This window comes from Grampus griseus (genome assembly GCF_964374135.1).
Source record: "Grampus griseus genome assembly, chromosome: 17".
NCBI lineage: Eukaryota > Metazoa > Chordata > Mammalia > Artiodactyla > Delphinidae > Grampus > Grampus griseus.
Genome location: NC_139011.1, coordinates 76,771,499 through 76,797,353, shown reverse-complemented (window position 1 = coordinate 76,797,353; position 25,855 = coordinate 76,771,499). Strand labels below are relative to the sequence as shown.

The following is a 25,855-nucleotide window of genomic DNA, read 5'->3' as shown; positions in this document are numbered from 1 at the left end:
TCTTCAGAGAATCTATTTTGCTACGTCCTTCTGGGATCTGCCACTGATAGGACCCTGGGTCCTCCCCTGAGCTACCCACACGGCTCCCTGCGTTCTTTCCCTACAGGTTCTCTCCAGTCATTAGGCATCACTACTGACATTTGGAATCTGTACATTTTCTGTGTCTCCTAGTGTCCCTGACTATGTGGTTTACAAGGTCCCTTCCCTTGTTCTCTTTGTCACTCTGAATGGTTCCCAGGAGAAGGGAAGATATTTGAGTCTAAGCTTTGGCCATGTTCATTCAGGGAAGTGAATTCTGGACTTTAATATTTTTAGTAGGGATCCTTCTATAGCTGTCAGTCTGGAATGAGATATTCAGCATAGTTAGAATCTTCTTTTAACACACCTGGTAGAACAAACTGACCCACTGTGATTTTTTTTTTTTTTAATCCATTGTATTTTAAACTTGCCAACATGAACTCCTGTTGCTACAGTACACAGAGGGAAGCATTTGTTGGTGTTGGTCTATGGCTGGTTTGTCCCCAGCTTCATAGACAGAGCTGGCAGCACTGTACCAATATTATACACAGTCATGACGGCTCCCTTTTGCTTCCCTCAAGAACAGTTCTAAATCATGACCTCACTCTGTAGACCCTCTACCCTTAATCACTCTTAACTGAAAAACAATAGAAGTCCACAGATGAGAACTTCCCCAGTCCCCTTCTTCCTGCTTAAAATCTTACCTGTGGTAGCAGTTGTCCTGCCCTCTTTTGCTCACATCCAGGAGGAGATGCTTTCTCTCCAAGGCTACAGTCTCTTTCCCTGGGCATTACTTTTCATTTCTTCCACAAGTTCTTAAACTTCATCAGTTATCTGTCTCCTCTTCCTTCTTTCACAGATAAATTCACTGACTTTATCCTAAAAGTAAACTAAACCAAATCAACAATTTCAAAACATTTCGGTGTACCTTACCCTTTTAAAGGTTTCTGCTTCTCTCTTCTCATTAACAGTCCAAACACAGCTTCTACATCAAGCCCTTGCTGAAAGTGCTGTTGCCCAGTGGAAGTCAGCTTTGTCCTAATGACAAGGTCCAGGCAACTCATTCTTTTAAACCCATGTACCAGCAGCCATGGCCTTGATTTCTTGGGTGGGCAGTCTGGCTCTCCTTTTCTGCTCTCCTCCATCCCAATGTTAAATTTTACTGTTCCTCGGGGTCATCATTTCTTCTCACATCATATAATCTTTCCTTGTTGTGTCATCTACTTTTGTGTCCAAATAACAGGAAAAGGGACCCAGTTTCGAAGTATTTTAAAGTATATTTAAGTATTTTATTTTAGCAAAATGTTTCTACTCATGGAATGTACAGGTGCAAAATATCCCAAGAACTCATTAAAAACATTATTCCTTTAAAAATAAATTTATCTCAATTTGTAAATTGTTATGTGTGAAGGTCATTACAAACAAGTAGCTGTTTTGCGGGGGGAGGAGGAGGGAAACAAATCTTTTTTTAAAAAAGTTTTTACTTATTTGGTATGGGAGCAAGTAAACTGTTAATCGTTTAAATTTAGGTATGGAGCATATTATTCGAACTTACAGAAAATTTTGGCATTTTCCAATTCAGTTCTGTTTTGGACAAAGTGGTTTTTATCAATAACAGATTTGAATAAGTGCAATACTATGGAACTGTTGAAGTATCTGTAAAGGGATAAGGTTAGGTCCTAAGTACCACCAGGACTACTAGACTTGTAGCTCTGCTGTTTGTCTCAGAAAAAGCATTTGAGACGAAAGGAGTTTTTAGGAACTTTATTTTCTAAAAATTCATCCTACTATATGTTTTTTCGTACATCTTGACTTCGTTAAAAATGAATAGAAACAAAGACAAAGGCTTATCTGGATACAGGTTTAGAGTCAGCCCAATTCAGCTTTTAAAGCGCGAAGGTCCACCAGCAGGAGTTCAGCACTTGGCCGCTGCGAAGCCCTGGCCCCCCAGCAGCGCTGGATGACGTTCTCCAGCTTCTTCCCGGGGATGGAGGCGGTGAAGACGGCCGCCGAGAGGGCCGGGCGAAGGTCGTAGGCCACCACGGCGTAGAGCACGTGCTGTCGCTCCCCCGAGTAGGGCGCCTCCCGGGTGGTCATCTGCCAGAGCGTGATGGCGAAGGAATAGATGTCCGCTCGGGGCGTGACGGGCTCGCCTTTCAGGAGCTCCGGCGCTCGGTGGGTGTAGGTGCCGCCCAGGTGGTGAGGGGCCCACAAGCACAGCACATCTTCTAGCCTCGCGGAGCAGCCGAAGTCACCGATTTTGCAGATGTCCTGCTCGCTGATCAGAATATTGGCCGGCTTGAGGTCCAAGTGCACGATGCTCTGTGAGTGAAGGAAGAGCAGGCCGCTGACCACATCCAGGGAGTACTTGAGACACTTTTCCAGCCCCAGCTGCTCCCCGGCGCCGCAGGCAGGCCCCTGGTCCTCGGGGCAGCCGGTGGCGCCGTAGATGACCTGGTGCAGAGTGACGTCGCCCCCGAACTCCATGATGATGGTCCCCAGGCTGTCGAAGCCCGCGGGCGCGCGCGTGCTGGCCGCTACCACGCGCACTATGTTGGCGTGGCGGAGCCGAGCGATGTTGAGCTCGGCCCAGAAGCTGCGCCGGGAGGCTAGCCGGTTCTTGGTGCGCTTGCTCACCTGCTTGATGGCCACGGGCACGCCGTGGTAGGTGGCCTTGTACACGGAGCCGAAGCCGCCGGCTCCCAGCCTGCGCAGCAGGCGCACCTGCTCCCAGTCGATGGAGCACCAGGCCAGCCGGCGCGGGAGGCGGAGGGCCCGGGGCGGGGTGCCCCCCGCCAAGAGCCTGCCTGCCGGCCCCGGTAGCTCGCAGGGGCTGCTGCAGGGCCGCGAGTCCCCCGACGGGGACAGGTCGCCCGGCAGGTGAGGGCGCCGCGGGAGAGGCGAGGGCATCCCTCCGGCCGCGTGGACCCCGCCGGGGCGCAGGTGAGCGGGCAGGGCAGAGGAGACCCCGCGGGCCTGCAGGCGTCGCTGGCTGCCGCCGCCTCTGCTCCACTCCAGCGTTTGTCTCCTCTGTCTTCCCCAAATGAGCCCCATCTGTGCTGGTACTCAGCGAGGGATTTTATCAGATGGGGAAACAGCCTGAACGAAGCACGACAATCCCATTCAGATGAAAGCATTTCCCTTCAACGCTTAAAGTGCATTCGTATAAAAAGAAGCCCTGGAGAAGGGTGCACCGGATAAACCGCCCCGAGCGGCCCCAGGCCTCACCCCTCTTTTACACAATTTCTTTAATTATTATAAAGCAGGCTTCTTTCCCCCAAGTCTCATCCGCTGAGCGTCATCAGTCCTCAGACTAAAGAGACCACAACAGTGCAATGAAATGTTTTCACACTTTGCAGGCTATAATGATTGTCAGTTTATTCTCCAGCTGCATTAAATCCCTTCCAGCAGTTATCGACAGGAAGAATTGAAACACGAACAGCTGACATTTGTTGAACCGATTACAGGGAAAATTAGGTGCAACGTTCATATAGGGATAAAAAATGGTAATCTGAAAGTAATCGATCCAAACAGAATCACTGATACAGGTCAAAACACAAGCCCCCTAAATTCATCGGAGAAAGGAAAATGCAGCTTACGTAGCAAATTAGCAAGATTTTTTTTTCCACATCTTTATTGGAGTATAAATCCTTTACAATGTTGTGTTAGTTTCCGCTATACAACAAAGTGAATCAGCTATATTCTTAGCAACCTATCAACTCCCTAGCAGCCCTTCAGGTCCACCCAGCCAGCTCACTTGCAGAAGAGATTCTAGGCTTCTCAACAAATGACTTACAGAAGTTTTGAAGCAGTTTTGAAGGTAGAGGAGGAAAAAGCACAAAAATGATTCAGAGCCATGACCAGAGCTTCAAATAATAACAAATATGAGAGAATCCCAGGAGAGGAAAAATCCGAAGAAATAAAAGCGGCACAGAATCATATAATGTGGAAAGCCAGATGTTGAAATTAAATCCAGGGTTGTGCTGTCCAGCTGTAAGTTCTTCCGTTCTAATTTTTATAATAAAAAAAAATTTTCATTCCATACCTTTGGAACGAAGACTGACAATGTTACCCTGTTCGAGAAAAAACAAAGGAAAATGAAAGGATCTACCTTTTGAAAAATCAAATGGTAAAGTTCTGTCCTGACTTACTGCACTTAGAGCATGTAGGTGATGTGTAACCACATTTTTCTAATGATAGGTCTATGCTTCTGAAGTATATTTGTTCCAAGAAGATGTTAATAAACACAGTCCATTTACATAAGCCATTGAAAGTCCTTTGAGCCCTAGGATAAGATTTCTGTTCTATCAATATGTTACTCCTCTGACTTAGCATGTGTTATCACGTATAATATTCAACCTGTTTGAGCCTCAACCTTTTTACTTAAGAAATTAGGATAATTATTAAAGTAAACTTTTTTATTTTGGAACAAAGTTTGGGGAGCCCTGTCTGGAGTAATAACAAAAAACTAAAAAATGTAAACTATGAAATATTTTAGTAGAAATACAGTTGTGTCAAACCTGACATATGAAAGGATGGCAGTGAATAGAGTAAAATAAGAAAGTAACAAAATTATATTCTATAAGTCTATATTGCAAACTCTATTTAATAGCCATCGTATAGTTGGAATTATAATCTAGGTCTCTGAAACTGTTATATGGTATCGGGAATGCTGTGAATATTAGCCAGATAAGAGCAGTGGAGTGCCTTAACCTTCTTGGTATTACACACAATGCAAAATGATGTGACTTATTATAATATAATCTTTATTTTTAAGATAATAGCATAAACAATTCATTCTTCACAGTTTGACTTTATTATTTATATAAAATGTAAGGTATTAATGAAAATAATGGTACTCTGTCCATTCACAAATCCCAAGTTCATTAGCTCCATCATCTGCCAATCTGCCCAAGAGTATTTAATTGAATATCCAATCTCTGGGGCCAAATGGCCTGGGTTTCTTACTGTCCCCCGGTTTCCTTGTCTGCAAAATGAGGAAAATATGCCTACCTCAGGATTGTTGTCAAGATTAACAGAGTTCCAAATACTATCAGGGCCTGATTAGTAATACCTAAATGCTAATTATTATTTATGAAACTCATAAAAAGATGTATATGGGATTATAATAATAAGATCTGTCAGACAGTATTGGTTTAAAATGTACCCTACCAGGGCTGAAGTAACATCATTTTATCATGTTAAACCAATTTAAAGTTTAATTAGAGTATTTTTTTCTGCACTTAAATTTTGTTTGAGGTTAAAGACATAAGGGCATGTTGCCTTATTGTTATACACTAAAGATTTGGAGGGTTCACACTGATCTGATCAAATGCAGTAACTTTGTCATCCTGAAATAAATTAGGCAAAGAATAAGACGTGTTGAAAACAGAGGATGCACTGTCTCCCCTAAAATTGCAGATGAAACACAGGAAAGTCAAGGGACTGGGCACCTACAGGTAAGAAAAGGCTCTCAGGTTCTAAGAGTAAATAGAGGCTTGACATTTTCTGCTCTTTGACTGACAGCCTGGCTGTGAAGAGATCCTTCAGCATCTGGCAAGTGACAGCATATTTATCACAAGATGTGACAACAGGTGACAATTAATAGCTTATTGAATTTGATTTCAATCACAGAGACTGAGGGCAGCGCTGGTTGGAGGAGTGTCTGCATACAAGTATTACATGCTTTAAAGATTTTGTTTTGAGAACCTCTACTTGGGGTAAAAATTCTGATATCATTTTGTAAATAATAGTTATTATATATTATCTTATTTTTTAAAAAAAATTATTTATTTATCTGGCTGCTCTGGGTCTTACTTGCGGCATGCAGGATTTTTGTTTCCACCTGTTGAACCTTTAGTTGTGGCATTCGGGATCTAGTTCCCTGACCAGGAATAGAACCCGGGCCCCGTGCATTGGGAGCGCAGAGTCTCTTTGTTTTTGAAGTTTTTGAATTTAATTTTATTTATTTTTTTATACAGGAGGTTCTTATTAGTTATCCATTTTATACATATTAGTGTACATATGTCAATCCCAATCTCCCTATTCATCACACCACCACCACCACCCCACCACTTTCCCCCCTTGGTGTCCATATGTTTGTTCTCTACATCTGTGTCTATTTCTGCCCTGCAAACCGATTCATCTGTACCATTTTTCTAGGTTCCACATATATGTGTTAATATTTGTTTTTCTCTTTCCGACTTCACTCTGTATGACAGTCTCTAGATCCATCCACGTCTCTACAAATGACCCAATTTTGTTCCTTTTTATGGCTGAGTAATATTCCATTGTATATATGTACCATATCTTCTTTATCCATTCGTCTGTCAATGGGCATTTAGGTTGCTTCCATGTCCTGGCTATTGTAAATAGTGCTGCAATGAACATTGGGGTCCATGTTTCTTTCTTTTTTTTTTTTTTTTTTTTGTGGTATGCGGGCCTCCCACTGTTGTGGCCTCTCCCGTTGCAGAGCACAGGCTCCAGACGCGCGGGACCAGTGGCCATGGCTCACGGGCCCAGCCGCTCCGCAGCACGTGGGATCCTCCCAGACCAGGGCATGAACCCGTGCTCCCTGCATCGGCAGGCGGACTCCCAACCACTGCGCCACCAAGGAAGTCCCCCATGTTTCTTTTTGAATTATGGTTTTCTCTGGGTATATGCCCAGTAGTAGGATTGCTGGTTCATATGGTAATTCTATTTTTAGTCTTTTAAGGAACCTCCATATTATTCTTCTAAGTGGCGTATCAATTTCCATTCCCACCAGCAGTGCAAGAGGGTTCCCTTTTCTCCACACCCTCTCCAGCGTTTGTTGTTTGTAGATTTTCTGATGATACCCATTCTAACTGGTGTGAAGTGATACCTCATTGCAGTTTTGATTTGCATTTCTCTAATGATTAGTGATGTTGGAGCATCCTTTCATGTGTTTGTTGGCAGTCTGTATATCTTCTTTGGAGAAATGTCTATTTAGGTCTTCTGCCCATTTTTTGATTGGATTGTTTGTTTTTTTAATATTGACCTGCATGAGCTGTTTATATATTTTGAAGATTAATCCTTGGTCCGTTGATTCGTTTGCAAATATTTTCTCCCATTCTGAGGGTTGTCTTTTTGTCTTGTTTGTAGTTTCCTTTGCTTTGCAAAAGCTTTTAAGTTTCATTAGGTCCAATTTGTTTATTTTTGTTCTTATTTCCATTACTCTAGGAGGTGGGTCAAAAAAGATCTTGCTGTGATTTATGTCAAAGAGTGTTCTTCCTATGTTTTCCTCTAAGAGTTTTATAGTGTCCGGTCTTACATTTAGGTCTCTAATCCATTTTGAGTTTATTTTGTGTATGGTGTTAGGGAGTGTTCTGATTTCATTCTTTTACGTGTAGCTGTCCAGTTTTCCCAACACCACTTATTGAAGAGACTGTCTTTTCTCCATTGTATTTCCTTGCCTCCTTTGTCATAGAATAGTTGCCCATAGGTGTGTGGGTTTATCTCTGGGCTTTCTGTCCTGTTCCATTGATCTATATTTCTGTTTTCGTGCCAATACCATATTGTCTTGATTACTGTAGCTTTGTAGTATAGAATGAAGTCAGGGAGTCTGATTCCTCCAGCTCCGTTTTTTTCCCTCAAGACTGCTTGGGCTATTTGGAGTCTTTTGTGTCTCCATACAAATTTTAAGATTTTTTTGTTCTAGTTCTGTAAAAAATGCCATTGGTAATTTGAAAGGGATTGCATTGAATCTGTAGATTGCTTTGGGTAGTAGAGTCATTTTCACAATATTGATTCTTCCAATCCAAGAGCATGGTATATCTCTCCATCTGTTTGTATCATCTTTAATTTCTTTCATCAGTGTCTTATAGTTTTCTTCATACAGGTCTTTTGTCTCCCTAGGTAGGTTTATTCCTAGGTATTTTATTCTTTTTGTTGCAATGGTAAATGGGGGTGTTTCCATAATTTCTCTTTCAGATTTTTCATCATTAGTATATAGGAATGCAAGAGATTTCTGTGCATTAATTTTGTATCCTGCAACTTTACCAAATTCATTGATTAGCTCTAGTAGTTTTCTGGGTGTCATCTTTAGGATTCTCTATGTATAGTGTCATGTCATCTGCAAACGGTGACAGTTTTACTTCTTCTCTTCCAATTTGTATTCCTTTTATTTCTTTTTCTCCCCTGATTGCCGTGGCTAGGACAAAGCTATGTTGAATAATAGAGGCGAGAGTGGACATCCTTGTCTTGTTCCTGATCTTAGAGGAAATGCTTTCAGGTTTTCACCATTGAAAATGATATTTTCTGTGGGTTTGTCATATATGGCCTTTATTATGTTGATGTAGGTTCCCTCTATGCCCACTTTCTGGAGAGTTTTTATCATAAATGGGTGTTGCATTTTGTCAAAAGCTTTTTCTGCCTCTATTGAGATGATCATTTGATTTTATTCTTCAATTTATTAATATGGTTTATCACATTGATTGATTTGCGTATATTGAAGAATCCTTGCATCCCTGGGATAAATCCCAATTGATCATGGTGTATGATCCTTTTAATGTGTTGTTGGATTCTGTTTGCTAGTATTTTGTGGAGGATTTTTGCATCTATATTCATCAGTGATATTGGTCTGTAATTTTCTTTTCTTGTAGTATCTTTTTCTGGTTTTGGCATCAGGGTGATGGTGGCCTCATAGAATGAGTTTGGGAGTGTTCCTTCCTCTGCAATTTTTTGGAAGAGTTTGAGAAGGATAGGTGTTAGCTCTTCTCAACGTTTGATAGAATTCACCTGTGAAGCCATCTGGTCCTGGACTTTCATTTTTTGGAAGTTTTTTTTTTTTTTTTTTTTTGCGGTATGTGGGCCTCTCACTGTTGTGGCCTCTCCTGTTGTGGAGCACAGGCTCTGGATGCACAGGCTTAGTGGCCATGGCTCACGGGCCCAGCCGCTCTGCGGCATGTGGGATCTTCCCGGACCAGGGCACGAACCCGTGTCCCCAGCATCGGCAGGCGGACTCTCAACCACTGCACCACCAGGGAAGCCCTGTTGGAAGATTTTTAATCACAGTTTCAATTTCATTCCTTGTGATTGGTCTGTTCATATTTTCTATTTCTTCCTGGTTTAGTCTTGGAGGGTTATCCCTTTCTAGGAATTTGTCCATTTCTTCCAGGTTGTCCATTTTATTGGCATAGAGTTGATTGTAGTAGTCTCTTAGGATGCTTTGTATTTCTGCGGTGTCTGTTTTAACTTCTCCTTTTTCATTTCTAATTTTATTGATTTGAGTCCTCTCCCTCTTTTTCTTTCTGGCTAATGGTTTATCAATTTTGTTTATCTTCTCAAAGAACCAGCTTTTAGTTTTATTGATCTTTGTTTCTATTTCATTGAGTTCTGCTCTGATCTTTATGATTTCTTTCCTTCTACTTACTTTGGGTTTTGTTTGTTCTTCTTTCTCTAGTTTCTTTAGGTGTAAGGTTAGATTGTTTATTTGAGATTTTTCTTGTTTCTTGAGGTAGGCTTGTATTGCTATAAACTTCCCTCTTAGAACTGCTTTTGCTGCATCCATAGGTTTTGGATTGCCATGTTTTCATTGTAATTCATCTCTAGGTATTTTTTGATTTCCTCAGTGAACTCTTGGTTATTTAGTAACGTGTTGTTTAGCCTCCATGTGTTTGTGTTTTTTACATTTTTTTCTCTGTAATTGATTTATAATCTCATAGCATTGTGGTCAGAAAAGATGCTTGATATGATTTCAATTTTCTTAAATTTACTGAGGCTTGATCTGTGACCCAAGACGTGATCTATCCTGGAGAATATCCATGTGCACTTGAGAAGAAAGTGTAATCTGTTTCTGGATGGAATGTCCTGTAAGTATCAGTTAAATCTATCTGGTCTATTGTGTCATTTAAAGCTTGTGTTTCCTTATTAATTTTCTGTTTGGATGATCTGTCCATTGGTGTAAGTGAGGTGTTAAAGTCCCCCTCTATTATTGTGTTACTGTTGATTTCCTCTTTTGTAGCTGTTAGCAGTTGCCTTATGTATTGAGGTGCTCCTAAGTTGGATGCATGTATATTTATAATTGTTATATCTTCTTCTTGGACTGATCCCTTGATCATTATGTAGTGTCCTTCCTTGTCTCTTGTAACAGTCTTTATTTTAAAGTCTATTTTATCTGATATGAGTATTGCTACTCCAGCTTTCTTTTGATTTCCATTTGCATGGAGTATCTTTTTCCATCCCCTCACTTTCAGTCTGTATGTGTCCCTAGGTCTGAAGTGGGTCCCTTGTGGACAGCATATATATGGGTCTTGTTTTTGTATCCATTCAGGGAGCCTGTGTCTTTTGGTTGGAGCATTTAATCTATTCACGTTTAAGGTAATTATCAATATGTATGTTCCTGTTACCATTTTCTGAATTGTTTTGGGTTTGTTTTTGTAGGTCCTGTTCTTCTCTTGTGTTTCCCACTTAGAGAAGTTCCTTTAGCATTTGTTGTAGAGCTGGTTTGGTGGTGCTGAATTCTCTTAGCTTTTGCTTGTCTTAAAGCTTTTTATTTCTCCATCGAATCTGAATGAAATCCTTGCCAGGTAGAGTAATCTTGGTTGTAGGTTCTTCCCTTTCATCACTTAAATATATCATGCCACTCCCTTCTGGCTTGTAGAGTTTCTGCTGAGAAATCAGCTGTTAACTTTATGGGAGTTCCCTCGTATTTTATTTGTCATTTTTCCCTTGTTGCTTTCAATAATTTTTCTCTGTTTTTAATTTTTGTCAGTTTGATTACTATGTGTCTCAGCATATTTCTCCTTGGGTTAATCTTGCCTGGGACTCTCTGTGCCTCCTGGACTTGGGTGGCTGTTTCCTTTCCCACGTTAGGGAAGTTTTCGACTCTAATCTCTTCAAATATTTTCTCGGGTCCTTCCTCTCTCTCTTTTCCTTCTGGGAGCCCTATAAAGCAAATGTTGTTGTGTTTAATATTGTCCCAGAGGTCTCTTAGGCTGTCTTCATTTCTTTTCATTCTTTTTTCTTTATTCTGTTTTCCTGGCATTGAGTTCCACAATTCTGTGTTCCAGATCACTTATCCGTTCTTCTGCCTCAGTTTTTCTGCCATTGATTCCTTCTAGTGTAGTTTTTATTTCAGTTATTGTATTGTTCACCTCTGTTTGTTTGTTCTTTAATTCTTCTAGGTCTTTGTTAAACATTTCTTGCATCTTCTCAATCTTTGCCTCCATTCTTTTTCCGAGGTCCTGGATCATCTTCACTATCATTATTCTGTATTCTTTTCTGGAAGGTTGCCTGTCTCTGCTTCATTTAGTTGTTTTTCTGGGATTTTATCTTGTTCCTTCATCTGGTACATAGCCCTCTGCCTTTTCATCTTGTCTGTCTTTCTGTGAATGTGCTGCAGGACTGTAGTTCTTCTTACTTCTGCTGTCTGCCTTCTGGTGGATGAGGCTATCTAAGAGGCTTGTGCAAGTTTCCTGATGGGAGGGACTGGTGGTGGGTAGAGCTGTGTGTTGCTCTGGTGGGCCGAGCTCAGTAGAGCTCAGTAAAACTTTAATCCGCTTGTCTGCTGATGGGTGGGGCTGGGTTCCCTCCCTGTTGGTTGTTTGGCCTGAGGCCACCCAACACTGGAGCCTGCCCGGCTCTTTGGTGTGGCTAATGGTGGACTCCAGGAGGGCTCATGCCAAGGAGTACTTCCCAGAACTTCTGCTGCCAGTGTTCTTGTCCCCACGGTGAGCCACAGGCACCCCCTGCCTCTGCAGGAGACCCTCCAGCACTAGCAGGTAGGTTTGGTTCAGTCTGGGAGCGCAGAGTGTTAACCACTGGATCACCAGGGACATCACTATCCTAATTCTTAATTACAGTGTAGAATTCCAATTTTAAGCCTTTGGGTGTTATATTTCTTTTTGAGCTTGACTATGCTTTAAAAAATTAGGTGTATTTGCTTAAAACCCATTCTTATAATTTTAGCTTTATACAAATACATATATAGTTATATACATTCCACCAAAGGAGTAAACACAAAGTTGTGTTTTACAGCACCCCAGTGCTTTTTGGAAGTAAGGCAGTTTTTAAGTTGGTAAAAACAGAATTGCTTACAGTCTTGTGTGTGTGTGTCTGGATGGATGAATAGATAGATGATAGGTTTTGTATATATACATGTAATTCTTTTTAGTGATTAAAAATTGCCTTACTCGCTATCTCTTATTAGATTAAAACTTTAAAAATATGACTTTTTAATCTATTTATATCTATATAAAATATATAATATATCTTCTCAATGCCTCTTGTTAGATTAAGACCTTTTAAATTTGAAATGCAAACAATTCCTTTCTCATCTGACCTTCTGCAATCTAGACTAATCCGAGGAGAGATTTACTTCATGTTCATGTATTCTGAAATACTTAACTGTTCTATAATGGACAAAAGGAATGTTCTCATTATTTCTAGGGCATGCCTCCTTAAAAGCATGAGGATTTCAGTGCTCATGCTTTAAAGCTTAATCTTATATGAGATAAAGAACTAGTACTTCTGTAGTGACGATCCTGGCACCACTGGTCCACATGTTTGGAAGTGGAACATCAGGAAACTTGGAACTCCACACAAGATGATTTTAGATGAGTCTGGCAGAGGAGGAGCCCAAGTATTAGAAGGTCTTTAGGGCTTGTTGAGATCGGGGAGCCTGGGGTACAGTCTCAGTGGGTCCTATTTGGGCAAGAGGTGGAGAAAGAACCTTCTGGAGGGCTTCCCCTCAATATTTCTCTCAACGTGTTTAGTGTGGTTTTGGCCGCTTTCTTGGTAGCTTGTGTCAGAGCCTCGTCTCCTCTTTCCGTGATACTGTGAATCAATCTGGTTGTCATGGTGATTTCCCTGGGTTTCTTTCAGATGTTTCAGTATATCATAGTCCCAGGATTCATAAAGGGGAAATTAAAATTTGGGGTCATCTCTAGTGTGACTATTGTGGATTTTAGAGACCACTCACTGTGATGGGCTGGTACTAGCAGAAGAAAGCTGGAAAATCCTTTCTGACATTCAGACATGGTGGTGCCCATGTTGTGTCAATCTAGCCTAGGAAGGAAAACAGGATATTAAATCCCTTTATTGGCTGTCACAGGAAAGATATAAAAAGGGTGTGTGTGTGTGTGTGTGTGTGCGTGTGAAACAGAGGCTAGACAAAAAGATTTCATTTCTGATTCTTACCTGAGGCTAGAGGCTGCTGAACTCAACAGAGTTGAGTACTGGGTCCTTACGTGGTGACCTAAGACAGCAAAGGGCAGGTGGGGAGGGGAAGACAGAAGCTTCTAAAGGTCAATTCTGCAGCCTCACGGCTGAGCTCAGGCCCCCTGCTGCAACAAGTTCTGCTGACCATGCAGAATTCTTGTGGAAATAAAGATCGCGGTCTCAGACTTTAAGATTCCATCACTTACTACTAATCTGTACTCAGAACGAAGAAATAGAGAAGCATACACACATCAGGGGCTTCACTCCCTGGCCTTCTCTGGACCTTTGGCTTGCTCTTTTAATCACCTTTTTGTGAAACAAATGCGAGGAACTTAATTTAGCAACTTCAGCAACCCACTTACTTGGGCAACTCAGAACATTTCTGAGAATTATTTTTGCGTGTGTGCAAGGGTCGCCTATGAAACAATGAAGGATGTAAAAGTGGGTCCCTGTGTCATACGGGAGTTGTGGGTGCTTCTGGGAGGAATGAGTAGAATCTTTACCTAAACATTTCCTAGAGCTTCAACTCAGGATACCAGCGAGCACTTACTAAATGCAGTTGACCCCTGAATAGCATGGTTTTTTGGATGTGCAGGTCCACGTAAATGTGGATTTTTCCCAATAAATACATTCTACAATACTACATGATTCATAGTTGGTTGAATCTGAGAACGTGGAACCTCAGATATGGAGGGATGACTGTAAAGTTATACGTGGAGTTTTGGCTGCATGGGGGTTGTTGCCCCTCACCCCACGACGTCCAAGGGTCAAGTGTATATGTTCCTTTATTCACAGAAACATTTGATTTTAGGCTTTTGTATGTATTAGATCACTACTGTATAATTTTAAACTGTCCGTGGACCGATCGACTGGAGGCTGATTTGGGGTTTATATGTCCCAATTAACACTGACACATTTCAAAAACCATTAATTTACAAATTACCAAAAAAGAACAGCATGGTCTCTTCCAAAATTGAGTGTGATCCCAGCTCTCGCCTACAGACAATGTCCAATTACATGACCAGATGTTATTAATAACTTGCCTTCATATTGGCCCCCGCATTCAGCCCAACCCAAGGAAGGGGGTGGCTACACAATAATTTGTCCCAGATGACCCCATAGAAGATAGCAGACAGGCGGTAACTTGTGTTATTTTCCCCAAAAGGAATAGCGTTGAGTTGGCACGTTAGCAAGCGTGTTGATCCAGGTGAAGCAGAATCGTGGCTCCAACTTTGAACAACAGCTAAAGTCAGAAGAAGCAGGGTCAGGGAAGCATAGTAGAAGATATGAAATTACTATAAATCTTCGTTTTGTTCAATTTTTGTTTTTGTTTTCTGGCCATGCCGTGTGGCATGTGGGATCTTATTTCCCCGACTAGGGATTGAACCCTTACCCGCTGCAGTGGAAGCGCCGAGCCCTAACCACTGGACCTCCAGGGAAGGCCCATATAAATCTTCATTTTAAATGGCTTTGGGTTTTAGATTGTATTGTCCCTTGCTCAGTTCTATGTTTCCAATGCTTTTAACTTATGCTTTCCTATTGTTTGGTTTGTTGCATAATTAACCCTACACTCTATTTTCCATGTTTGTACACCGACCCCCAATCAATATATTATCAATGTAATAGATAATTATAATACTTGAATCTAGTTTAGGACATAAGTTTATTTTTTAAATATTTATTTTATTTATTATCATTTATTTTTGGCTGCATTGGGTCTTCGTTGCTGCACGCTGGCTTTCTCTAGTTGTGGTGAGTGGGGGCTATTCTTCGTTGCAGTGTGGGAGCTTCTCATTGCGGTGGCTTCTCTTGTTGCGGAGCACGGGCTCTAGGCGCACGGGCTTCAGTAGTTGTGGCACGCAGGCTCAGTAGTTGTGGCTCCTGGGCTCTAGAGCGCAGGCTCAGGAGTTGTGGTGCACAGGCTTAGTTGCTCCACGGCATGTGGGATCTTCCTGGACCAGGGCTCCAACCCATGTGTCCTGCATGGGCAGGCGAATTCTTAACCACTGCGCCACCAGGAAAGCCCTAGGACATAAGTATAAATTCCATTGCACCACCTTATGACACAAACTGGGGAGTGTATACATCAAATTATCATTGCTTTTGGTGGTGTTACAGGGAGAGAGAAGATTGCATTAGCCGGATTCATAAAAGCTGACAAAAATTAGGGGGATTTAGGATAATCTTTCAATACAGAAACAAAATTAGGCATAACATTGACACAGCAGGAATAGCTTCATTCAATTTACTACAATGCACAGTTAACCACTGTATTAGTTAGCCTTCTCAGGTTCCCAAAAGTAGTAGAAACCAACTTAAGCAAAAAGAAGTTTATTGGAAAGATTTTGCAGGGTCACAGACTCAGTAGGAACCTGAAGAACCATGCTCAGCAGAGGGCAAGAACCAGGACTTTTCTGCAGAACCAGGAAACATGAACCACTGTATCAGCCTGGGCAGAAGAGCAGGGCCAGATACAAACTATTGGGCTGAGTGTCCCTCAGTCATTTTTTTAGTCTTAGGATGGAGCCGCCCACAGGTCAATTTTGTTCACTTTTCTCCCCTCCTGGTGGTACAGCATGGGGAAAACTAGAACATGAGGCTTTGGTTCCCTCTGCGGGAAGCAGGCACCTGGATATACTGTTTCAATCAGACCATGAAACATTGTGGGGAGAAATAGTTTCTCAAAAGGAAAAGAAACAAACTTATGGTTGCCGAGGGGGGAGCAGGGGTGGGGTGGATTGGGAGATTGGGGTTGAGGTATATACACTACTATGTATAAAATAGATAACCGGGCTTCCCTGGTGGCGCAGTGGTTGGGGGTCCGCCTGCCAATGCAGGGGAAACGGGTTTGTGCCCCGGTCCGGGAGGATCCCACATGCCGCGGAGCGGCTGGGACAGTGGGCCACGGCCACTGAGCCTGCGCGTCCGGAGCCTGTGCTCCGCAACAGGAGAGGCCGCAGCGGTGAGGGGCCCGCGTGCCGCAAAAAAAAAAAAGATAACTAATGAGAACCTGCTGTATAGCACAGGGAACTCTACTCAGTGCTCTGTGGTGACCTGAATGGAAAGGAAATCTAAAAAAGAGGGGATATATGTATACGTATAGCCGATTCACTTTGCTGTACGACAGAAACTAACACAACATTGTAAAGCAACCATACTCCAGTAAAATTAATTAAAAAAAGGAAACCAATGTGTTGTTAGGAAAGTCTAGATATTGTGCAGCCAAAAGGTGACAGGTTTCCTCTACAGTCTCCAGGGGACCTGTCTCTGGCAAACCCAGGGCAATAAGGGGGGCACGGAGGTAAAAACTACCCTAGTGTGTCTACGTCCTATGTTCAGCTATGATGATGCTCAGTCCTCTGGCACCCTCGTGCTGTTTCATGTTCATAGTTTGGGCTGCGGGAGAGGATTCTAAAGACTGCTGCTCTTATAACGGTCCCTTCCAACTGTGCTCTCCACCCATTCAGACTTTTCAAGGGTAGTCCTTCAGGATTATAATAAATCAGTTCTTATGCTACTCTTGGGAAGGGGAAGACTATCACAGGGTAGCCACCAGGCATGTCTGAGCCACTTGGAGTGTTAGCACAATTTAATCATTTGGGGCACTAACTTCTCCATAAGTTCCAATGGTTAAGGGGTTCTTTTTATTTGTTAGGGTCTCCAGGCCTGCCTAATCATCATATTCTCTTTCTCTTGGCCACAATGATTGATTCAGTGAGTCTCAGTTTAGGGAATTTTCTAGAGCAGTGAAGAAATAGTACCTTTAAGAGAATGCTTACCTGAGAGAGAAGGGAATGAAGAATAAAGCAGATATGGAGGTCTATGAACAATGTTTGAATGCTTAGGAGTAATTCTGCACGAAGCAAGCACTTCTCATGGACACATCATTTATGTGATTCAGAAAATAAATTACATTTGGGGAAATGGTGGGTGTCAGGATGTCCCAGGAGTGATTGAGATAGAATTTCCCTCAAGGTTGGTGAGATGTGAGTTCACCACCACCTCGCTTTCTCACTTGTTACCCAGGGGCAACCCTTTTCAACTTTTAAAACTGTGTATTTGGGATTCGCCCCCCGTTCTGGCACACGCTGCTGCAGCTGTACCAGGCTAGAGTGGATGGTTGGTCTAGCCTGGCACACAGCTACCGTCTTGGGTTTGCATTTTACTTTTCTTCTTGGAATTCTCTTTGCCTCTCTCTTGGTTTGGATGGACTTTTTCCTGAATCCTATGCCTTCCTCATCTGCTTTATTTTCTTGTTTTGGTGGAACACGTCCTCCAATAACTTACTGAGGAAGCTTACGTGGGAGACAAGTTTTTTCAGTCCCTACATGTCTGATGATGTATTTTACCCTGACATTTGATTAATAATTTGTCTGGCCCAAATTGTATATTGAAGTAGATCTTCTCTCACACTTTTGAAAGCAGCTGTTAAGATGTCCAATGCTTTTTTTCTGGGTGCTCTGCCTGTAACTGAATGTTGTTTGTGGAAGTTTTTAGGATATTCTTTGAATTAGATGCCTATTGTTGCATAAGAGATTACCCCAAAACTTCGTGGCATTTATATCTTACACGTATTATTTCACAGTTTCTGTGTGGTTCGTAATCTAAGTGCAGTTTAACTGGGCCCTCTGGCTCAGAGGCTCTCAAAACAATCAGTGTTTCAGCTGGGGCTGTAGTAACGTTTGTGATAATCAACATAATTTTCTTCTGCTTTCACAGATTTCTCATCAGAAAGTACACAATCTAGAAGGTAGGGGAACAATCTTTAAATTGCTGAGAATAAATTTAGGCATCACTCTATTAATCTTTAGCAAAAACTGCTCAAAATGTATATAAAATAGATGTTTTCAGACAAACAAATTGGAGAGACTTTGCTTCCTGTAGACCTGCACTATAAAAAGTGTTAATGGAAGTATATTAAGCAAAAGGAAGATGATACCATATGGAAACCTGGACATGCATAAGGGAATAAAGATGATCAGAACTGGTGAATATGTGGCTAAATGTAAAAGATTCTTCTTATTTAAAAAAAGTTTCTTTAAAATACAATTGAGGGTTTCCCTGGTGACGCAGTGGTTAAGAATCCGCCTGCCAATGCAGGGGACTCGGGTTTGAGCCCTGGTCCGGGAAGATCCCACGTGCCGTGGAGCAACTAAGTCCATGCACCACGACTACTGAGCCTGTGCTCTAGAGCCCGTGAGCCACAACTACTGAGCCCGTGTGCCACAACTACTGAAGCCTGCGTGCCTAGAGCCCATGCTCCGCAACAAGAGAAAGCTCGCGCGCAGAGACAAAGACCCAACGCAGCCAAAGATAAATAAGTATTTGAAAAAAACACTACAGTTGAATGTATAAATTTGAATAGATATATAGGGAGAAAATCTTAATCTGCAAAAGAAAGAAATGGAAAAATAATAAATGAATTCAGCAAGGTGGCAGTTGCAAGGTCAGTATACGAGCAACTCTTTTACAATAGCATCAGCAAACGTGTCGATGGTGATAAGTTTACCAAAATGTGTGTAAGATCTCACACTAAAAACTACAAAGTGTTGCTTAGAGATATTAAAGGAGACCTAAATGAATGGAGAGATGTACTGTGTTCATTGATTGGAAGACTAAATACTAACATGTCAGTCACTGTTCATTTTTACATTGATTCAGTGCAATACTAATCAAATTCCCAGCACTTGTGTTTAGAAATTGATCGTCTGATTTTATTTATTTATTTAATTTTTGGCCGCGTTGGGTCTTTGTTGCAGCACATGGTCTTTCTCTAGTTGCGGTGAGCGGGGGCTGCTCTTCCTTGCGGTGCACGGGCTTCTCATTGTGGTGGCTTCTCTTGTGGCGGAGCACAGGCTCTAGGCACGCGGGCTCAGTAGTTGTGGCATGTGGGCTCAGTAGTTGCAGCACGCAGGCTCAGTAATTGTGGCTCGCAGGCTCTAGAGCACAGGCTCAGTAGCTGTGGCACACGGGCTTCGTTGCTCCGCGGCATGTGGGATCTTCCTGGACCGGGGCTCAAACCCATGTCCCCTGCACTGGCAGGTGGATTCTTAACCACTGCGCCACCAGGGAAGCTCCTGATCATCTGATTTTAAAAAGTATCTATGGAAATGCAAAAAATCTAGAATAGCCAACATAACTTTGACAGAGAAGAACAAAGCTGGACAGATGACACTGTCCAATTTCAAGACTTACCAAAAAGCAAAGTAATCCTGACTATGGTACTGGCATAAGGATGGAATATGGATCAATGGAACGTAATAACAAACTCAGAAGTAGGTCCAGCTACGTAGAGTCAATTGATTTTTGACAAGTATCCAAGGTAATTCAACGGTGGAAAAGGTAGTGTTTTTAAAACATGGTATTGGAACCACTGGATATCCATACAGAAAAAATGTAACTTGGATCCTTATTTTACACCATCCACAAAAATGAAATGGAAATGAATCACACTGTTCATACCGGGTTTGCTGTGGTAAATAAAATAAGTAAGCTTTCTGCCCTTGTGGAGCCTGTGGTCACCGCTGTAGTCACATCAGCACCTGGCTTCTACTTTCGCTTCTTTTATCTCAACTCTCCTCAGTAAGAGACCCTACTACTCCATGCAGTTAAGCAACTGCATTGATAGAACTTTGGAACTACCTCTAGTACTGTGCTATGAAAACAAAATAGGATCTTACCAACATTGAATTTTGGTCAAGAGAGCCACCCATTTTTAAAACGACTTTTGTTTTAGGTCCCTTTAGAAAGACATTGCAGTGAAGAATGCTCATCTAAAGTTAATACATTGATTCAGGGAAGGCTTCCTTTTTTTTTTTTAATTTTTATTTTATACTGGGGTGTGGTTATTTACAATGTTGTGTTGCTTTCAGGTGTGCGGCAGGGTGATTCAGTTATACAAATGCATGTATCTATTCTTTTTCACATTCCTTTCCCATTTAGGTTGTTGCAGAATACTGAGCAGAGTTCCCTGTGCTCTACAGTAGGTCCTTGTTGGCTATCTGTTTTGTATATGGTAGTGTGTTTATGTCAACCCCAGACTCCCAATTTATCCCTCCCCCTCACCTTTCCCCTTTGGTACCTATAAGTCTGTGAATCTGTTTCTGTTTGTAAATAAGTTCATTTGTATCAATTCTTTTTGGATTCTGCATATAAGCGATATCATATGATATTTGTCTTTCTGAACCACCTTTGCCATACTGGACGGCACGTTGCCGTCTTCATCAATGGGGGTCCGTAAACTATGCAGTCAAGGTGAGAAATGAAGTCAGATTCAGAGTGGGCTCAAACCTCAAGGTAACAGGTGGCTTTGGGCATGTTCAGGGCTCATACGTGGGTTTCACTGTCCTTGTCCAAAAAGGAAGAATGGCCCTTGATGATATCTGTGGTCCTCTAGCAGGAACGTTTACTGGGGCTATGTCAATAAAAATAAAATATGAAAAAAAAATGAATCACAGACCTCAATATAAACACTAAAAATTTTATAAGAAAATATAGGATAAAATCTTCACAGTCTTAGGCTAGACAAAGATAAGACAAGGAAATCAGGAGTCAATTCAAAAGATACCATTAAGAAAATAAAAATGCAAGCCCTACAGTGGGGAAAAAAGGTATTTGCAATAAATATATTTGGTATCCTTCTGGCTGTAGGAGATGAGTGTTTTTACTCTACTTAGGGAGCCCTAGGCCTTCACACTTAGAGTTCAATTGCTGATTAAGCAGTCCCAGACGCTTCATCTTTTGTCAAAGAGTCCACTGCCTTTAGCAACCGCCGCCTGATTCAACTATTCGTATAGTTACCATTTACTCCGTATTTCGGACAGGATACTGGCAGGGTACCCAGCACCATCCCAGTTCATCACAGGTAAAAGTTTTAACAGTTGCTCTGCTACCGTATACAGGAGCCCATCTGCCTCTCGCACTTACCAGGAGTCCTAACTCGTTGCATTTTGAGGGGGGAGGGTCCAGTGCCAGTAGACCACTACTGACTCAACTGTGGCAGGGTGGGCTCCCTGGGAGACGGGCATGGAGACATGGAGATCGTTGTGCAGGATGTTCTTTATAGAGGGTTCTTTGGACCCGTGGAAGCAGGAGGGGCCCGAGAGATAAGCTGGGCTGTGAGGCAGTCACGTGAGGTTGCTCCGGAGCTGGGATGATCCTGCAGAAGTGTCCCAAGTTGAGGAAAGGGGGGCCAGGGACTTGTTCACATACACTGACCAGTTACTGAGTAAGGACTCCCCTCGTGAAAGGGGTGTGATGGTGGGCAAGCGGGGGCCTTTCCACTGAGGCAGTCCTGAAAGAAGACTGACAGTAGAGGGGTCTCCTGGCACACTCCGAGTCCTGAAGAGGGCTACAGGCAGTGCCTTAGTGTCCCCTAGACACCACCATGACAGATGCGCTCTGTGGAAGACACACGCTCTTCCAACCTGGTTGTCAGGTCATCCCACCAAGTCTTCCAGAAGTGGAGGGATTCTTGAGCACTGCCAACAACACCTGAGTGCTGGGCTACCTGCACTCTGTTCATTCATTCAAAGTGTCCTGGGCCCCACAGAGTCCATAACTAGGCACATATCTTGAAGACATCAGTTTCACCAATGATTTCTTTCCTTGTATCCCTTAACAAACCTTTGGATATATATTTCCATCATAATCTTGATGTGCTAGTTCTCTAACTCTGCAATGTGAATTCCGGATTAGGGTACTCCAAATTCTAACTGTCCCTAAGGAGAAAATTGGTGATTTTATAACCCTGTGCTGTACCTCACTCTCTAGATATGAAACTCACAGTTTATGCATTAGCAGTTTAGAGTGAATTCCCCTACAGTAAAATGATGGCAGATCTACAGGCCTTCAGAAGTTAGAGTCAGGGAGATGCTTCCTTGGCACGCTTTCCCCCAATGACAGCTGACTGTATGGAGTTCTCAGGACTCTGCTGAGTAGGGCTCCACCTTTACCTGGCTAGTTGGAACAGGGGCAGGTCCCTAGGCCTTACACCTTAGAAGGACGGAACCATTAGGAACAAGGGGGGAATGACGCAGGTGCCCAATAGCCGAGTTTTCTCCTGGAGCTGACAAAGTAAACTTAGGTGGGTTGCTTAGCAGGTGTCCACTTATGGTGGCTGCTGGTTACTCGATGGTGGTGGCTGGGAAAACAGGAAATTTGAAACTCCGTGGTTACAGAGAGTGTTCTTAAGAGCCCGGGATTCATTTTATAAGAAGCATCTCATCATCTCTCCTGATAGAGCTTGGAAGTGTTGGCTCTCCAACTGCTGGATTATGTGCTTAGATTGGAACTTCCCAAGGGATAATGCAGATCCATGAGGAGATAACGCCAGAATTGCTCATCCAGCTAAAGAGGCATTTGAACAATTCTCAACCTTTGAATAGTGGTGGCCCAATAATGTGGCCAGCAGGGAGTGCCAAAGATCTGGCAATCCACCCTCTTCCTGTTCTGAGAGCAAATGCCTATGGGGCGTTAGAGGCTGAGCAGAAGCCTAGATCCAGGAGCTCTGACTTCAGAAAATCTCTGCTTCTGAGGAGTAGAAGGGGACTGTAAATGTAACTCTTGACCCGGGAGGGTTGTCTGCTCACTGATGAATAAAACTCCTGTTCTCTCCACGATGCTCAACAGTTATTTGAAGTGAATTTCTGTAGACTTTTCGAGAGGTCTCAGAAAGATGATTAAGACTCATGAAATCTCATTAGAGAGTGATCAGTTAATGACGTGGCATGTAAAACTTGAGACTTTATCCATCCCCCTCGCCCTGCATTGTAGTAATGAGGAAGAATCAGGAAGATGATGAGTGTGCATAGACCCTCGCACTCAGAACAGGAGCCTACGGTAGATGAGTCCATTGTAGCAATTGGTTAGTTCTCAGCATTGGACTTGATGGGTCGTATTAACTTATACACAGAGCTGGGGAGGGCAAAGCCAGAGCTGCCTTTATGTGTAGTCTGTGGTTTAAACAAATGTTTTTAAGAAACAAAGTTTATTTCTCATTCAGGCAAAGTCCAGGGGACTCTCAAAGATAGATTTCCTCCTTCCAGGATGTTTCAATATTATGGCATTTTAAAAAAATGGAAGTATAGTGGATTTACAGTGTTATATTAGATTCAGGTGTACAGCATCGTGTTGCTTATACTCCGTTAAAAGAAGTTATTAAGGGATAATGGCTATAATTCCCTGTGCTATATAATATATCCTTGTTGCTTTCTATTTTATACATAGTAGCTTGTATGTCTTAATCCCATACCCCTAATTTTCCCTCACCCTTCCCTCTCCGCTTTGGTAACCGCTAGTTTGTTTTCTATGTCTTTGAGCCCGTTTCTGTTTTGCATATATATTTGTTTAAGTGCTATCATACAGTATTTGTCTTTCTCTGACATATCACTAAGCATAATAATCTCTAAGCCCATCCAAGTTGCTGCAGATGGCAGAATTTCATTCTTTCTTATGACTGAGTAATATTATTTATATATATATATATTTATATATATATATAGTTTTAACTTTTGAATGAACGTCCCAAGATATTTCTGGGGCATCTACCAGATTTTACAAGTGAATGGAAAAGTAATGGGGGCTATTCATTGTCTAGAGTTGCTGGTTTAGCACAAGAAGCACAAAGATTGAGGAGCGTGACCCCTTAGGGCGGGTCCAGGAGGCATACAGTTGTCCCTGGACAAACACCGATTCTGTCAAACGTCCATGTGACGCATGAGGTTTTAGTGCTACGCCACTGACTGACTCTGAAAAAGGGCCACCACCACCAGCTGGTCCTTAGTTTTATTAATGACAGGAAGTTTATGATTTAATAGCAATTATAAGAGGTTTTAAAAGGATTATTCCCTAACTTTTACACCACTCAGAACTTCACTGGGATTCATCACACAAGGGTGGTGACACTACAGACACAGCAGTGCACACTCCACGTCTGCTCTTTGACCTGGGGGGAAGACTGGGGTGGGGGAGGACCACAGAGGATGCTCAGGGCGCTGTCCTGTTGAGTGCAGATCCCGAATTTAGCCTCCCTGATTCTGTAAGTCCTTATTACCCATGTGGATATCAGCTCTGAGGGGTCCTAAAATGAGGAAGGGGAAGGAAGAGAATTCGAGTTCATCCAATCAGAATTGTGCAGCTCCCACACTAGAATTCTTGTCCCTTTGAGGATCCTGAGTTACCTGTTCCCAGATATGTGAGGTCATGTACCAGCATGAAATGCTTTTTACTGCAGGTAACAGAATAGCTAATTAACATCGGTCTAAGTAACGAAGGATTATTTCATGTAACGTGAAATATAGAAGGAGGTGGTCAGAGCTGTCAGACGACTTAATGTTACGTTAGTGTGCCAGCTTCTGCATCACAGCTACATCCGGGCAGGATGTTGGAAAAAGCCAGCCATGTCTGTCATTTTGCTAGGAATGCAGAAGCTTTCCCAGAGGGAGCTTGGCTTTTACCCTTACGTGCCTCTCATTTGCCACAAACGGTGTTGCCTGACTACCATTAACTGCAAGAAAACACCCACCCCTCAAAAAAAACCAACAACAACAAAAAAAAACAAAGCAAAAAAACCCAAACCCAAACAAAAATGTATCCATAGCTTTTTTTTCTTTGCCTCTACTCCAGGAGTAGAATTTTTGTTTAATAAAAAACAACTATTTTGCAAAGCCAAACGGTTTAGTGAGAAGAGTGGCATTGTTTAACATTTTTGCAAGTACATTTAACTGAAGGTCAGGCTTAATAGAAGACAACCAGATTCTCACACCTGCTTCTGCATTCAGTGTGTTGTGAGATGTGGTTTTGGATGAAATACGTGGAGAAAACTAGTGTCACAGAGACGTGCACAGTTGCATTTTTTATTAGTGTTTTCAAATAACTGTGGATATTCTACTTTGATACTGTATCCAAACTTGGCAAGTGGTAGTTCCTTACATGTTAGTTGCCATGTGGAATTTGAAACTGTAACAATGTGCTTTTTGTACTGTATTACATTAAAATCCAATGGTATCTCTTGAACACTGAATGGCTCTTTCACCCAGGCATGAGTTTGTAACATTGGTCATTTGAAAAAAATAATAGTTCACTGAGTTATGCAAACCTTCCAAATGTTGACACATTTCATTACATAATACCAAAAAATCACATTTGTTAATATCACCCCTGATCTCATCATACTGGAAGGCCACCAAATCAAGGTGGTAGATAAAACGTTTCCAAAATTTCACTTTTCTCTTGAAAGCAAATTTTATCAGAAGAAACAAATGCCGTCAGTTGTTTTTCTGGATGTGACAGGCTTGCTTCATTCAGTCTTAGAGACAGCGTCTGACAAATACCCAGGATCCCATGCAGGAAACATTGCATTTAGTTGTCATGGCCACTTAGGCTTCCCTTGCCTGTGGCAGTTCCTCAGACTTCCCTTGTTTCTGATGACCTTGACTGTTTTGAGGAGTACTGGTTAAGTATTTTATACAATGTCCCCCATTTGGGATTTGCCTGGTGTTTTTCTCATGATTAGATTGGGATGATGGGTTTCTGAAAGGAAGACCACAGAAGTCAGCTACCATTTTCATCACATCATTTTGAGGGTACGTAAATCAACACGACTTCCCCCTGTCGATGCTCTTCTTGACCATTGGCTGAGGTCGTATTTGTCAGGTTT

At 42.2% G+C, this 25,855-nt stretch overlaps 1 protein-coding gene across 1 annotated transcript; it reads right to left on the bottom strand.

The window, feature by feature from the left end:
• Positions 1 to 1,887: 1,887 nt before the first annotated feature.
• On the bottom strand, positions 1,888 to 2,928 carry MOS (MOS proto-oncogene, serine/threonine kinase; the record flags this gene model as incomplete). The annotated part of the gene is made up of 1 exon (XM_082674794.1): positions 1,888 to 2,928. The coding sequence occupies one exon, from the start codon at positions 2,926 to 2,928 to the stop codon at positions 1,888 to 1,890; it is 1,041 nt and encodes a 346-aa protein (XP_082530920.1).
• Positions 2,929 to 25,855: the final 22,927 nt, after the last annotated feature.